Source organism: Watersipora subatra, chromosome 11 (genome assembly GCF_963576615.1).
Source record: "Watersipora subatra chromosome 11, tzWatSuba1.1, whole genome shotgun sequence".
NCBI classification, from domain to species: Eukaryota; Metazoa; Bryozoa; class Gymnolaemata; order Cheilostomatida; family Watersiporidae; genus Watersipora; species Watersipora subatra.
In genome coordinates, this window is record NC_088718.1 from 11,026,223 (window position 1) to 11,038,787 (window position 12,565).

The window sequence follows — 12,565 nt, forward strand, 5'->3', positions numbered from 1 at the left end:
CATGACATTTCAGTAGACTATCAAAAGCTTTCAGTATGTTTCTATCATTTGTGATTGTTTTTAATGTAATCTGACTGTTTTAAGATTAAAATCGACGAAACTTGATCGTGGTTGAAACGATAAAAAGAAAATTACATGCTGAAATGATGTCACTAGTTGCGAGGCTGCCAGTCTCTCTCGCTATTGATATCAGCTATAGTATTCAAGTTGCAGCGTTACGTGTCTTTGTTCTGTTGATCTTTTTGCAATTATAGACGCCATAATCACACTTTAGCTTGAATATAAGCATTTTAACCACAATGAAGTTTCTTGAAATATTCTGGTAGTCTGATCACCTCAAACATCAAAACAATCGCAAATGATAGAAAAATACTGATACTCTCTGATAAAATCTACTAAAGTTTCGTATAAGTCCATCTTTAATACGAACATACTGTCATTTAGTGTGTATTAGCTTGTGGTGGCTGTTCTTTGCTTCTCTAAGTCAGTAGAAATGGTCAGAAGGGGAACATTTGGGTGTAAGAGGACCCGATTCATTACAGATTAGCAACTCTTCTAGCTCAAAATATTTAGCAGGGTAGACGGCCAATCTAATCATACTACGTGAAGTTAGTACCTCGGGTAGAGCCATGATGGAGCCAACTATGAAATGATAGACGAGTGAACTTAGTACTTGTTGAATTTGTTAAATACCTGAGCCTTATCATTCGGTTACTACCTTCCCTCTGTTAGCATAATATATGGTGATGCAAACATGCGATCAGGTAGAACTCAAGGTTTGGTTAGATTTCTTGGTAAAAACTTAACTCCAAGGGCTGACAATTTCATGTGTTTCCGCTTTTGTTTGGTTTGATGATTTAACTGCAGCTTTAAAGCTGCCATGTAAATGGAAAGATGTTGTTAGTTGTTCTTTTTTAAGATTGTATTAATGCTAGTTAAATTGAACTATACTGTAATTGTCTCCACTTGTATACCAAATGCCTGTTTCTGCTTTTATTAGGAGAGCACAACTCCAAATTATGCAACTTTCGAATCAATAAATGCCTTTGATTTCTATATACGAGTGGCATTTCATTTGCACAAGGGGTTGGTAGTTCCTTAAAGTGTTGCTAGTGATAGCTATTTCTGGCATGTAGAAGACAACTCCAAATTTATACTTTTATATTCATAAGATAACTCCCAAGTGTATATTTTTGTGTACATACTGATGCGCAAGCCCAGTCAATGATCAATGTTTCAATGTGAACTATATAGGGTTATACTCGCATAGGGAACTGAAACGCCTTTTATAAGTCATTTTATATATACGTATATATGGTAGCTTGTCAGATCTTGCTATAAGATTACTGCTACAGCAAAGATGTTACTTCATGAGAGATTTTAACATGGCTCCTAGTTTCTCTGTATTCAATAGATGGGATTATTTACATTTTTAGTGATCTGAAGAATGAGATATCTCAACTGAGGCAGCAGTCTGCACTCAGGGTCGGCTCCCAGCAGAAAAACCGTCAATGTATCCGCTGCCAGCAGGAATTCGGGATATTGTTTAAAAAGGGGGAAGTTTGTGTGAAATGCAAGCACCGAATCTGCATGAATTGTCGAGTGAACATTGGAAACTCGTCTACATTTGCCTGGCTCTGCAGCCTTTGCTATAAACAGAGGTGTGTATCTTATGGTCGGTATTTGCTTCTTGAGGATGTTAAACCGTTGTTACAACGATGATCTCAAAATGAGCTCAAAATTGCACGATAACGACGCTAGCTTGTGATAAAACCACGCTTTTTTGAGCTCATTCTTGGCATTCAGCCTATTTAAACATCATGTAACAAGCTACGAGCAATGTTAATTTATACCTTATCTACCTTTCAGAAAAGACAGATTATTTTAAGGCTGAATTTAGAGAATCATGGGTTTTAAGACACTCATCTCTATAATTCTCGATCGGACTAAACATCCCCAACTTCCATCCCTAAAAAGCTAGGTTACGTCACATATTTATGGGCGGGGCTTGTTGTGTCGATTGCGACACCGATATTGAATCGCTGTAAAAAAACCTTCAAAAACAAAAATAACTTTTGAAATTTAGTGGACCAATCTTTATTTTGAGTACAAAATCGGAATCAGCGTGTCTGATTCACCTATGAATAAACAATGAAAGCTGTTCGTGGCAGTTATGCGTTAACAGTGGCTCATCGGTGTATTAGGTAGCCTAGTTGTCGACTGTAATCGCGACTGAAAGACCAGACTTTTATAGCTGAAACAACAGTAAATACCTTATTTACTATTAAATTAACTTAATAAAGGTATTATTTAATACCTGGGCAGGGTATTATTCTATGTTTATAGATATGTTTTTTTTGTATTATTACTACTACTACTACTCACATTAGACTTCTTGGAATCCATGATTTTAAAACGAAAAAAATAAGGGTAAAGGGCTGTTTAATAGTATTCGAACTCCGTAAAACCAGAATATGTGAAGGAAAATTGTGTAAATATGGACTGATTGACAATTTTTTGAGAAACGATAGAAAAAGAAAAATTCTGAATGCGGTATGTTGGAAATTACCTCATCTGTTGAGACACACATTCATTAAAATTTTACACTGTATGTTTAATTTTAATTTTAAAGTTTAATTTTACACGGCATGTTAAAGTGGCTTCACACTTCACACTTGTTAAAGTGGCTCAAGTCTAGCCTTGACTCTACTGCTTTATCATGTTTAATAATAATAATATGGAACTTGGGCACGTTTTCATAGCAGTCTAATTTGGAATAAAGCCTGAAAGTACCTCTCAGCCGGTGTCAATCTCCTAGTTGAATTGGCTCATTAAATGAATTGATTATTTTATGTACCTTTCTGTGCTAACAACAAAAAGGTCGGAAATGACATTCCGTTGCTGACCTGAAGGCAGCCTAGGGTCTTATTTCTGATATTCTAAATTCAAATGGGAAAATATGGCTGCCACATAATACTTCCTCTCAACTTGTAGTTCTGTCATCTTTTATATAGTCTTCTATATGAATTTTGTTTCTCTTATAGACTTCTGCCGGCGGTGGCTGGTGATTGGTTTTACTCCAAGGTAGAAGAGCGACACAAATATGACATCAACGCTCTCCATGGCAGCGATGTAGTGCGTTCCTCCATCAGACGCTCGAGACATCTAACAGAAGAAGGTAGGAAAATATGAACACTTTTATGCTGATTGTTAGCTCCTTTGCTTTCATGTGATGTAGGAGCGTGAGTTCATCATAGCTTTGCTTTCATGTGATGTAGGAGCGTGAGTTAATCATAGCTTTGCTTTCATGTGATGTAGGAGCGTGAGTTAATCATAGCTTTGCTTTCATGTGATGTAGGAGCGTGAGTTCATCATAGCTTTGCTTTCATGTGATGTAGGAGCGTGAGTTAATCATAGCTTTGCTTTCATGTGATGTAGGAGCGTGAGTTAATCATAGCTTTGCTTTCATGTGATGTAGGAGCGTGAGTTAATCATAGCTTTGCTTTCATGTGATGTAGGAGCGTGAGTTAATCATAGCTTTGCTTTCATGTGATGTAGGAGCGTGAGTTCATCATAGCTTTGAATCTATTTTCTAACACATCTGAAGTCTGAGCGCGAAAAAGCGCAGGTTGTCGGGTTTTCATCGGATCATACGCAAGGCTATAAAATTTTAGCCGACTTGCGTGTGATACGTTTTCCGTATTATTTCGAGTTTCAAATCGATTGGACGACTAGTTATCGAAATACTGAGAGCATTTCAAACTAACCAAGAAATGACAAATGCCTGCTGGCAGGGTATTATTTTCTAATGGCACATGGATTGAAGGTTTGATATAAAAGCTCACAAATAGACAAAGCTAGAAAACCTCTTATCGTCATCAAGGAGAACTTTTACACCAAAACTATTTGTTGTTTTATTCGTAATAAATTTACACTCTTTACTCTAAACATGCACCAGTTCTGGTATACTGCTATAGTGATGGTTTTGCAGTTACTTCTAAAACATGACTTTCTTGAGAGAGTGTGAAATGAGGACTATTGACTCTATGTGATTTATGTTTCTTTCATGGAGTTGTACAAGCGTAGAGCTTCAGAATATTTAGTTTAAAAGGAGTTGTGCTCTCTTAAGTGCTTTTACACTCGTTGGAAAGTTGCTAATGCAGTCTAGGGTCAGGGGACCCGCTTGTATATACAAGGTTAGGCTTCAAAGGTCAAAGTTTAACTGTCATATTGTCATATATTTTTCTTTGGCAGTGGCTTCCGAAAACCTGTACGATTCGTCATAATGTCCATTCAAGAGTTATCTCCTCTCATAAATAAAGTTTGCTGTTCGCATGAGCTGGCAAACCTAACCTTTGATTTGATCTTATACTGAGTATCAGCATAGACAAGTAGATTTAACCCTGTCTATGCGAGGTTAAATGTTATGTGATGTTAAAGTATTATGTCTATTAGTGTGGTCATGCAATGATAGCCTTCCTTCTATCATCTAATCATTTTACTTACTCTCTGTATATTAGTGTGGTTGCACATTATAAACACTTAATGTATTTGTACTACCATATAATATACACCCTTAATAAATCAGTGTGACTATATAATATTGACTCTATATATCGGATTGTGATCACGCAGTACTAAATCTACATATATCAGTATCACCAAGTCATGTTTACATCCATATAACAGCTTAGCCAGGTAATATTAAACTTTGTATAGTAGTGTGATATTAATGTTGATTAATATTACTATTATGTATTATTATGTATATTCATAGAATATTGTATATATATTATTAGTTTATTAATTTTAATATCAATTTACTATATACCAGTGTGATCATATGACCGTAAATCTCCATCTATCGGTGTCTCCAGGTTAACTTGCAGATAACAGCATGACCATGTGATATTAAATTTTGCATATCAGTGATCACACAATACTAAGGTTTTGTATATCAGTGTCACCATTTATTGTTAACTTTCATGTTACCATGTAATATCAATTCTCCATGTATCAATGGGTTTATATGATGTCATCTCTCTGTAGACCAGGATAGACTTAAAAACCTCACAGGGAGGAGTAATCCGTTCGACGAGGATGCGTCTCCTCCAGTGAGTGCTTTGTTTATTTATTTATCAGCTGTCACTCCTATATAGCCAGTGAGCTGTCAGTTGCCACTCCTACTATCTAGCCAGGGAGCTGTCACTACTACTATCTAGCCAGTGATATGTCAGCTGTCACTGCTACTATCTAGCCAGTGAGCTGTCAGCTGTCACTACTACTATCTAGCCAGTGAGCTGTCACTCTCACTATCTAGCCAGTGAGCTGTCAGCTGTCACTTTTACTATCTAGCCAGTGAGCTGTCAGCTGACACTTTTACTATCTAGCCAGTGAGCTATCAGCTGTCACTTTTACTATCTAGCCAGTGAGCTGTCACTACTGCTATCTAGCCAGTGAGCTGTCAGCTGTCACTGCTACTATCTAGCCAGTGAGCTGTCACTCCTACTATCTAGCCAGTGAGCTGTCACTCTTACTATTTAGCCAGTGAGCTGTCACTCCTACTATCTACCCAGTGAGTTGTCACCTGTCACTCCTACTATCTAGCCAGTGAGCTGTCACTACTACTATCTATCCAGTGAGCTGTCACTGCTACTATCTATCCAGCGAGCTGTCAGCTGTCACTACTACTATCTAGCCAGTGAGCTGTCACTCTCACTATCTAGCCAGTGAGCTGTCAGCTGTCACTTTTACTATCTAGCCAGTGAGCTGTCAGCTGACACTTTTACTATCTAGCCAGTGAGCTATCAGCTGTCACTTTTACTATCTAGCCAGTGAGCTGTCACTACTGCTATCTAGCCAGTGAGCTGTCAGCTGTCACTGCTACTATCTAGCCAGTGAGCTGTCACTCCTACTATCTAGCCAGTGAGCTGTCACTCTTACTATTTAGCCAGTGAGCTGTCACTCCTACTATCTACCCAGTGAGTTGTCACCTGTCACTCCTACTATCTAGCCAGTGAGCTGTCACCTGTCACTACTACTATATATCCAGTGAGCTGGCCAGTCTTCAAGCGCAATCATGTACTGTATTACAAACACTATTCACAGCAATGTTTATTTATTCTTAGGAGTTGTCTATTCTCTCTAGCACAACACTGCGATTGGGAAAACAACTGCTGGTTTTACACGCTCTCTCTTAGTTATGCTTCTGGGAGTTTGCTTTAGTTGTTTCCAATAAGGAAAACGTTACTTGTTGTTACTAATAGGTGTGGGGTATAGTGTAGTAGGCGTATAGTGTAGTAGGTGTATAGTGTAGTAGTGTATACTGTAGTAGTGTATAGTGTAGTAGGCGTATAGTGTGGTAGGTGTATAGTGTGGTAGGTGTACAGTGTAGTAGGTGTATAGTGTAGTAGGTGTACAGTGTAGTAAGCGTATAGCGTAGTAGGTGTATAGTGTAGTAGGTGTATAGTGTAGTAAGCGTATAGCGTAGTAGGTGTATAGTGTAGTAGGTGTATAGTGTAGTAAGCGTAGAGTGTAGTAGGTGTATAGTGTAGTAGGTGTATAGTGTAGTAGTGTATACTGTAGTAGTGTATAGTGTAGTAGGCGTATAATGTAGTAGGTGTATAGTGTGGTAGGTGTACAGTGTAGTAGGTGTATAGTGTAGTAGGTGTACAGTGTAGTAAGCGTATAGCGTAGTAGGTGTATAGTGTAGTAGGTGTATAGTGTAGTAAGCGTATAGCGTAGTAGGTGTATAGTGTAGTAGGTGTATAGTGTAGTAAGCGTAGAGTGTAGTAGGTGTATAGTGTAGTAGGTGTATAGTGTAGTAGGTGTATAGTGTAGTAGGTGTACAGTGTAGTAAGCGTATAGCGTAGTAGGTGTATAGTGTAGTAGTGTATAGTGTAGTAAGCGTACAGTGTAGTAAGCGTATAGCGTAGTAGGTGTATAGTGTAGTAGGTGTATAGTGTAGTAAGCGTATAGCGTAGTAGGTGTATAGTGTAGTAGGTGTATAGTGTAGTAAGCGTAGAGTGTAGTAGGTGTATAGTGTAGTAGGTGTATAGTGTAGTAGGTGTATAGTGTAGTAGGTGTACAGTGTAGTAAGCGTATAGCGTAGTAGGTGTATAGTGTAGTAGGTGTATAGTGTAGTAAGCGTAGAGTGTAGTAGGTGTATAGTGTAGTAGGTGTATAGTGTAGTAGGTGTATAGTGTAGTAGGTGTACAGTGTAGTAAGCGTATAGCGTAGTAGGTGTATAGTGTAGTAGGTGTATAGTGTAGTAAGCGTAGAGTGTAGTAGGTGTATAGTGTAGTAGGTGTATAGTGTAGTAGGTGTATAGTGTAGTAGGTGTACAGTGTAGTAAGCGTATAGCGTAGTAGGTGTATAGTGTAGTAGTGTATAGTGTAGTAAGCGTACAGTGTAGTAAGCGTATAGCGTAGTAGGTGTATAGTGTAGTAGGTGTATAGTGTAGTAAGCGTATAGCGTAGTAGGTGTATAGTGTAGTAGGTGTATAGTGTAGTAAGCGTAGAGTGTAGTAGGTGTACAGTGTAGTAAGCGTATAGCGTAGTAGGTGTATAGTGTAGTAGGTGTATAGTGTAGTAAGCGTATAGTGTAGTAGTGTATAGTGTAGTAGGTGCATAGTGTAGTATTCTAACAAAAACCTTCAAATAGTTTCTACAAATACAGCATATAAATTACAGTTTGCAAAATCTGTATAGAATAAAAAGTTTTTTCAGTTCTCAAAGTTAAAACATTACAAGTTTAAATCAATCATACATTGTTACCACAACTACCATGTACTATTTCTTCTAGCTCTGTGTAATGGTGATGTTTCTGATTACTAGACATGACTGCGCTGCTAGACTATGTTCAACAGCTCTCAAAAGCTGGAGGTAGAACTTTTCCAATGTTTCTTTGAATATTTCAACTGCGTGAATCTAAACTCAAGTATGCTCAATTCTAGTAGACCTTGCGTAGTTCCTTACTACAGTTCTTGTCGGTACTCTCCATACGCATCCCCACATTTCTCTACTCTGCTATAGTCAAATATTCCTTAATTTTTCATCGGGCGTCAGGCATTGGAGAGAATAGTCGGGGGAGAGCAGTACCACCTATGGCTAGTAACATGGGTAATCTAGGGCTATGTGCTGCAGGGGGCTAATAATAAATCCAAACCGCGCTCAGGGAATGAGTCGCCGACCTATGTTCATGCTGCCGACAGCAGAGTCGTACGACGAGTGAGAAGCAAGGGTTTGCGCAATTCAAGCAGCAGTAGCGGCGGCAGCAGCTCGGAGGAAGAGAGTGAGGAGGTCAAATCTCGACAGAAGCAGCTTTTAAGAAAGCTTTCCAACACATCTTCTGAGGAAGGTAGGCTTTGGGGTGACACGTTTCCTGCAGGTGAGTTTCGTTTGAATGCCTGTTTTAACAGAAGTGCTTTTTGAATGTCCTGTAAGATCATTTCGTTGTGCTTTGCATTTTCATCAAAGCCTTCTCTCTTTTTTGCACACAGATTGTAATCGTCTACTATTGTGTTTAGGAAATGCTGCAAGAAATGCTACACTATTGGTCAGCTGACTGACCCATAAAACTCTGTCAAATATGACCTTTTGTTTTATTAAAAGGTTTATTTAATGAAGGACTAGCGGAGCATGTTAGTTATATGCCTCTCTATGGACTATTCAATGAGCCATAATGCCAGGGCAATCTGTATTTGTGATGTGACTAAACAGGCCACACACAGATGCAACACATTTGCGTTTAGCTAGTTACTTGAATGACTAATTTTTGGCCCACTCCATTATTAAAACGAAATATGAATCAAATTGACGTTTATAAGAGGATGTCTCAATAAAACTCACAGAGATGTGTAAAAGTTCCTTGGTCAAACCATTAGATTTGCTTGCCTCCAACAACAGCATACGTTTACTATACATCTATGATTGGTGTGTTTTTTGATTTCAGCATTGAGGTGGAAGTTTTTTTGAAATTTGCTACGGTATATGTCGCGTTATCATCATCAAAAGAGATGGCAAACACGCTGTATCTATTAAGTTGTGCTGGCAAATTATTGATGTTCTATTCTAGTACTCGGCTGTTCTTGTAGGTGAACCTGAGCAGTCAGATACGTCACATGCCAACTCACGAACAGGATCATCCAAGGATGATTTGGATGGCACTAAGAGGTGATCAGTTGTTTTGATGTTGCCTAGCAACTGTTTACGTAAAGATTTGCTTAGCATCCGCTAATATAAACGTTTGCCTAGCTGCTACCAACACAAACATTTGTCTTGCATCAATCAACACAAAATTTTCAAATCTAAAATTTTTTTGGAAAATATTAGCATGAGTCGATGTTACTGTAGATGATAACAATATGGCGATTTTAATCAATTGATATTTGCATGATTTATGAGATATTGGTGCTGTGTGACAATCGACTTGATCCAACACGCATGTCATTTCACTATTGTTTACAAATAAGTGTTATCACCTGGTCTCCTTAAGGTACGGCCACACGTAATGATTTTTTCGTTGGTTCTGACCGGAACCACGAAATGAACGAAAAACACAGAATTATTCGACCGAAATTCACAAAATTTTCAGAGCTGTGCATGCACACCAAAGTCGTCAATGAAATGCGTTTAATTAGGTAGCTAAACAAATTATTAGCGAGCGAGCACGATGCTAGCAGCTTTCGCAATTGATATTTTTCGCAACATTATTCAAACTTTTGGTAGTGGCTATCGTAGTCTCATTGTATTAATGATTTTCTATGTCAAGTGCATCTACTAGTGTGCTAGTCAATTACAATTATCTGTTCTATATAATAATATCAACATAGTTTAAGTCTGTTTGTTTAGCCTATTTAATTTTTTCAATGCTGTTTTCAAACTTAAAAATTCGTTTAGAAGGGTTAATATGTTTTTAATATTCTACAACCAGATTCCATATTACCATGACTACAACGTGTTAGATATGTGCAATAGTACTAGGTCTAAGTCTGTTTGAAATGTTTCTGCATTGCTCATGTATCATTGACTAGTTTCGCTATTGCTGAGCACTGTTTTTCGGTTTTAACCAGTCGTAAAAACGATAGGTCTAGGGCCCAGGGAGTTTCATGACTAATGTATCGCTAGAGTCGGTGTTATTAGGAAACAGCCAGCGGGTATGAAACATCGTGATGTAAACATTGGTAAGTGAGCTTGGCCTGTATGGACACTTGAGCGTAAGCTCGATGCCTCTTCCCAGCCTTTGGTACCCTAAATGATGGCTTATATATGTAGTGATGACTCAATTTATGGATGCTTTCAAACTACCTCGTGTAAAGTCAACTTTGAAAAATAACTCATAAAAACTAAAACATAAAAAATATAAAATGAACAATAAGTTTCTAAGGTAAGTTAGTTAAAACTTTACTCGTATGACATTAGAGTAAGTTCATATTTTTATTACCATGTTCATCTCTGAAACTACATATATACATAACGTAACGATAACGGAATAATAAAATTCTCTTTTTGTTGATTTTTCTATTGGTTTAAGTTTTTACGTATATTTTAGTTTTTACATTTAGCTTTTTTGTAATCTATTCATTTTAATACTAGCCAATTACCTACAGTATTATATTTAAAAAGTTAGAACAGGTCTGTTGTGCTGTAGAATGCATCAGTTTATTGTTATGGGTATATTTGCTCTATCACGTTTGATGGTTTTAACATAGCAAATGTTGGAGTGACTTAACTGTAGTGTAACTTGTATGTAATCGACAGCAATTCGTTTGACTAGTGTGCTATCGACAGCAGTTTGTTTGACTAGTGTGTTATCGACTGCAGTTCATTTGACTAGTGTGATATCGACAGCTGTTCATTTGACTAGTGTGTTATCGACAGCAGTTCATTTGACTAGTGTGTTATCGACAGCAGTTCATTTGACTAGTGTGATATCGACAGCAGTTCGTTTGACTAGTGTTATATCGACAGCTGTTCATTATACTAGTGTGATATCGACAGCTGTTCGGTTGACTAGTGTATTATCGACAGCAGTTCATTTGATTAGTGTGTTATCGACAGCAGTTCATTTTACTAGTGTGTTATCGACAGCAGTTCATTTGACTAGTGTGTTATCGACAGCAGTTCATTTTACTAGTGTGTTATCGACAGCAGTTCGTTTGACTAATGTGTTACCAACAGCAGTTCGTTTGACTAATGTGATACCGGCAGCATTTAGTTTGACTAGTGTGTTATTGACAGCTGTTCGTTTGACTAGTGTATTATCGACAGTTGTTCGTTTGACTAATGTGTTATCGACAGCTGTTCGTTTGACTAGTGTGTTATTGACAGCTGTTCGTTTGACTAGTGTGTTATCGACAGCTGTTCATTTGACTAGTGTGATATCGACAGCAGTTCATTTGACTAGTGTGATATCAACAGCAGTTCATTTGACTAGTGTGATATCGACAGCATTTAGTTTGACTAGTGTGATATCGACAGCTGTTCGTTTGACTAGTGTGATATCGACAGCATTTAGTTTGACTAGTGTGATATCGACAGCTGTTCGTTTGACTAGTGCGGTATCGACAGCTGTTCGTTTGACTAGTGTGTTATCGACAGCTGTTCATTTGACTAGTGTGATATCGACAGTTGTTCATTTGACTAGTGTGATATCGACAGCCGTTCATTTGACTAGTGTGTTATCGACAGCAGTTCATTTGACTAGTGTGATATCGACAGCCGTTCATTTGACTAGTGTGATATCGACAGCTGTTCGTTTGACTAGTGCGGTATCAACAGCCGTTCATTCGACTAGTGTGATATCGACAGCTGTTCGTTTGACTAGTGCGGTATCGACAGCTGTTCGTTTGACTAGTGTGTTATCGACAGCTGTTCATTTTACTAGTGTGTTATCGACAGCAGTTCATTTGACTAGTGTTATATCGACAGCCGTTCATTTGACTAGTGTGTTATCGACAGCAGTTCATTTGACTAGTGGGATATCGACAGCCGTTCATTTGACTAGTGTGATATTGACAGCAGTTCGTTTGACAACGATAGGCAGTAGTTAGTCGATGTGTTACTTATGTCAACTGTCTGTTAACGTAGGCCGGGGACTAACACCGAGCAGCGGGAGTTCGCAGCCATACAGCAGGCACAGGCGGAACTACGTGGTGCCTCTTCAATCAGCGATGGAAGCGATTCCTTAGGTAAGCCTGCTGGACTTATCTCCTCTCGTCCATCTCTCAAACCAACTCTTTTTTTCATAAACCGCAATCTAAGCTAAGACATACTTGGTAGATGCTATGAAACTGGTACCACGGTGTTTCTTCGAAGGGTCTGTTTAAAATTCACATGATACCAACGCTGTCCACTTGTTCTTATATTTTGTCCACGCCATTGGTATTATTTCTTACACAAGTAGGTCTCTCGGGCGCGATGGGGCTAATTCTTCACATTGAATTTCCTTGAAATGTGAAATCAAATATTTATCATATTTGAAATTGGCTGTAAGATATATTCCAAGTTCATTTTGTTGGCAACTGACCCATACTTTTGCAAAGCTGAAGATAGTGAAAATTTTG

The 12,565-nt window shown here is 38.2% G+C and overlaps 1 protein-coding gene across 11 annotated transcripts in view; it reads left to right on the forward strand.

Annotated features, from left to right (window-relative positions):
- The window catches only part of LOC137408890 (synaptotagmin-like protein 4), a 59,082-nt gene that overhangs the window by 13,564 nt on the left and 32,953 nt on the right, over positions 1-12,565 (forward strand). For all 11 annotated transcript variants that reach the window (XM_068095501.1, XM_068095500.1, XM_068095503.1 and 8 more), the window contains exons 3-8: positions 1,437-1,661; positions 3,045-3,178; positions 5,050-5,114; positions 8,145-8,358; positions 9,095-9,173; positions 12,090-12,190. In XM_068095501.1, coding sequence (XP_067951602.1) covers positions 1,437-1,661; positions 3,045-3,178; positions 5,050-5,114; positions 8,145-8,358; positions 9,095-9,173; positions 12,090-12,190 — 818 coding nt within the window. The remainder of the gene's footprint in view (positions 1-1,436; positions 1,662-3,044; positions 3,179-5,049; positions 5,115-8,144; positions 8,359-9,094; positions 9,174-12,089; positions 12,191-12,565) is intronic.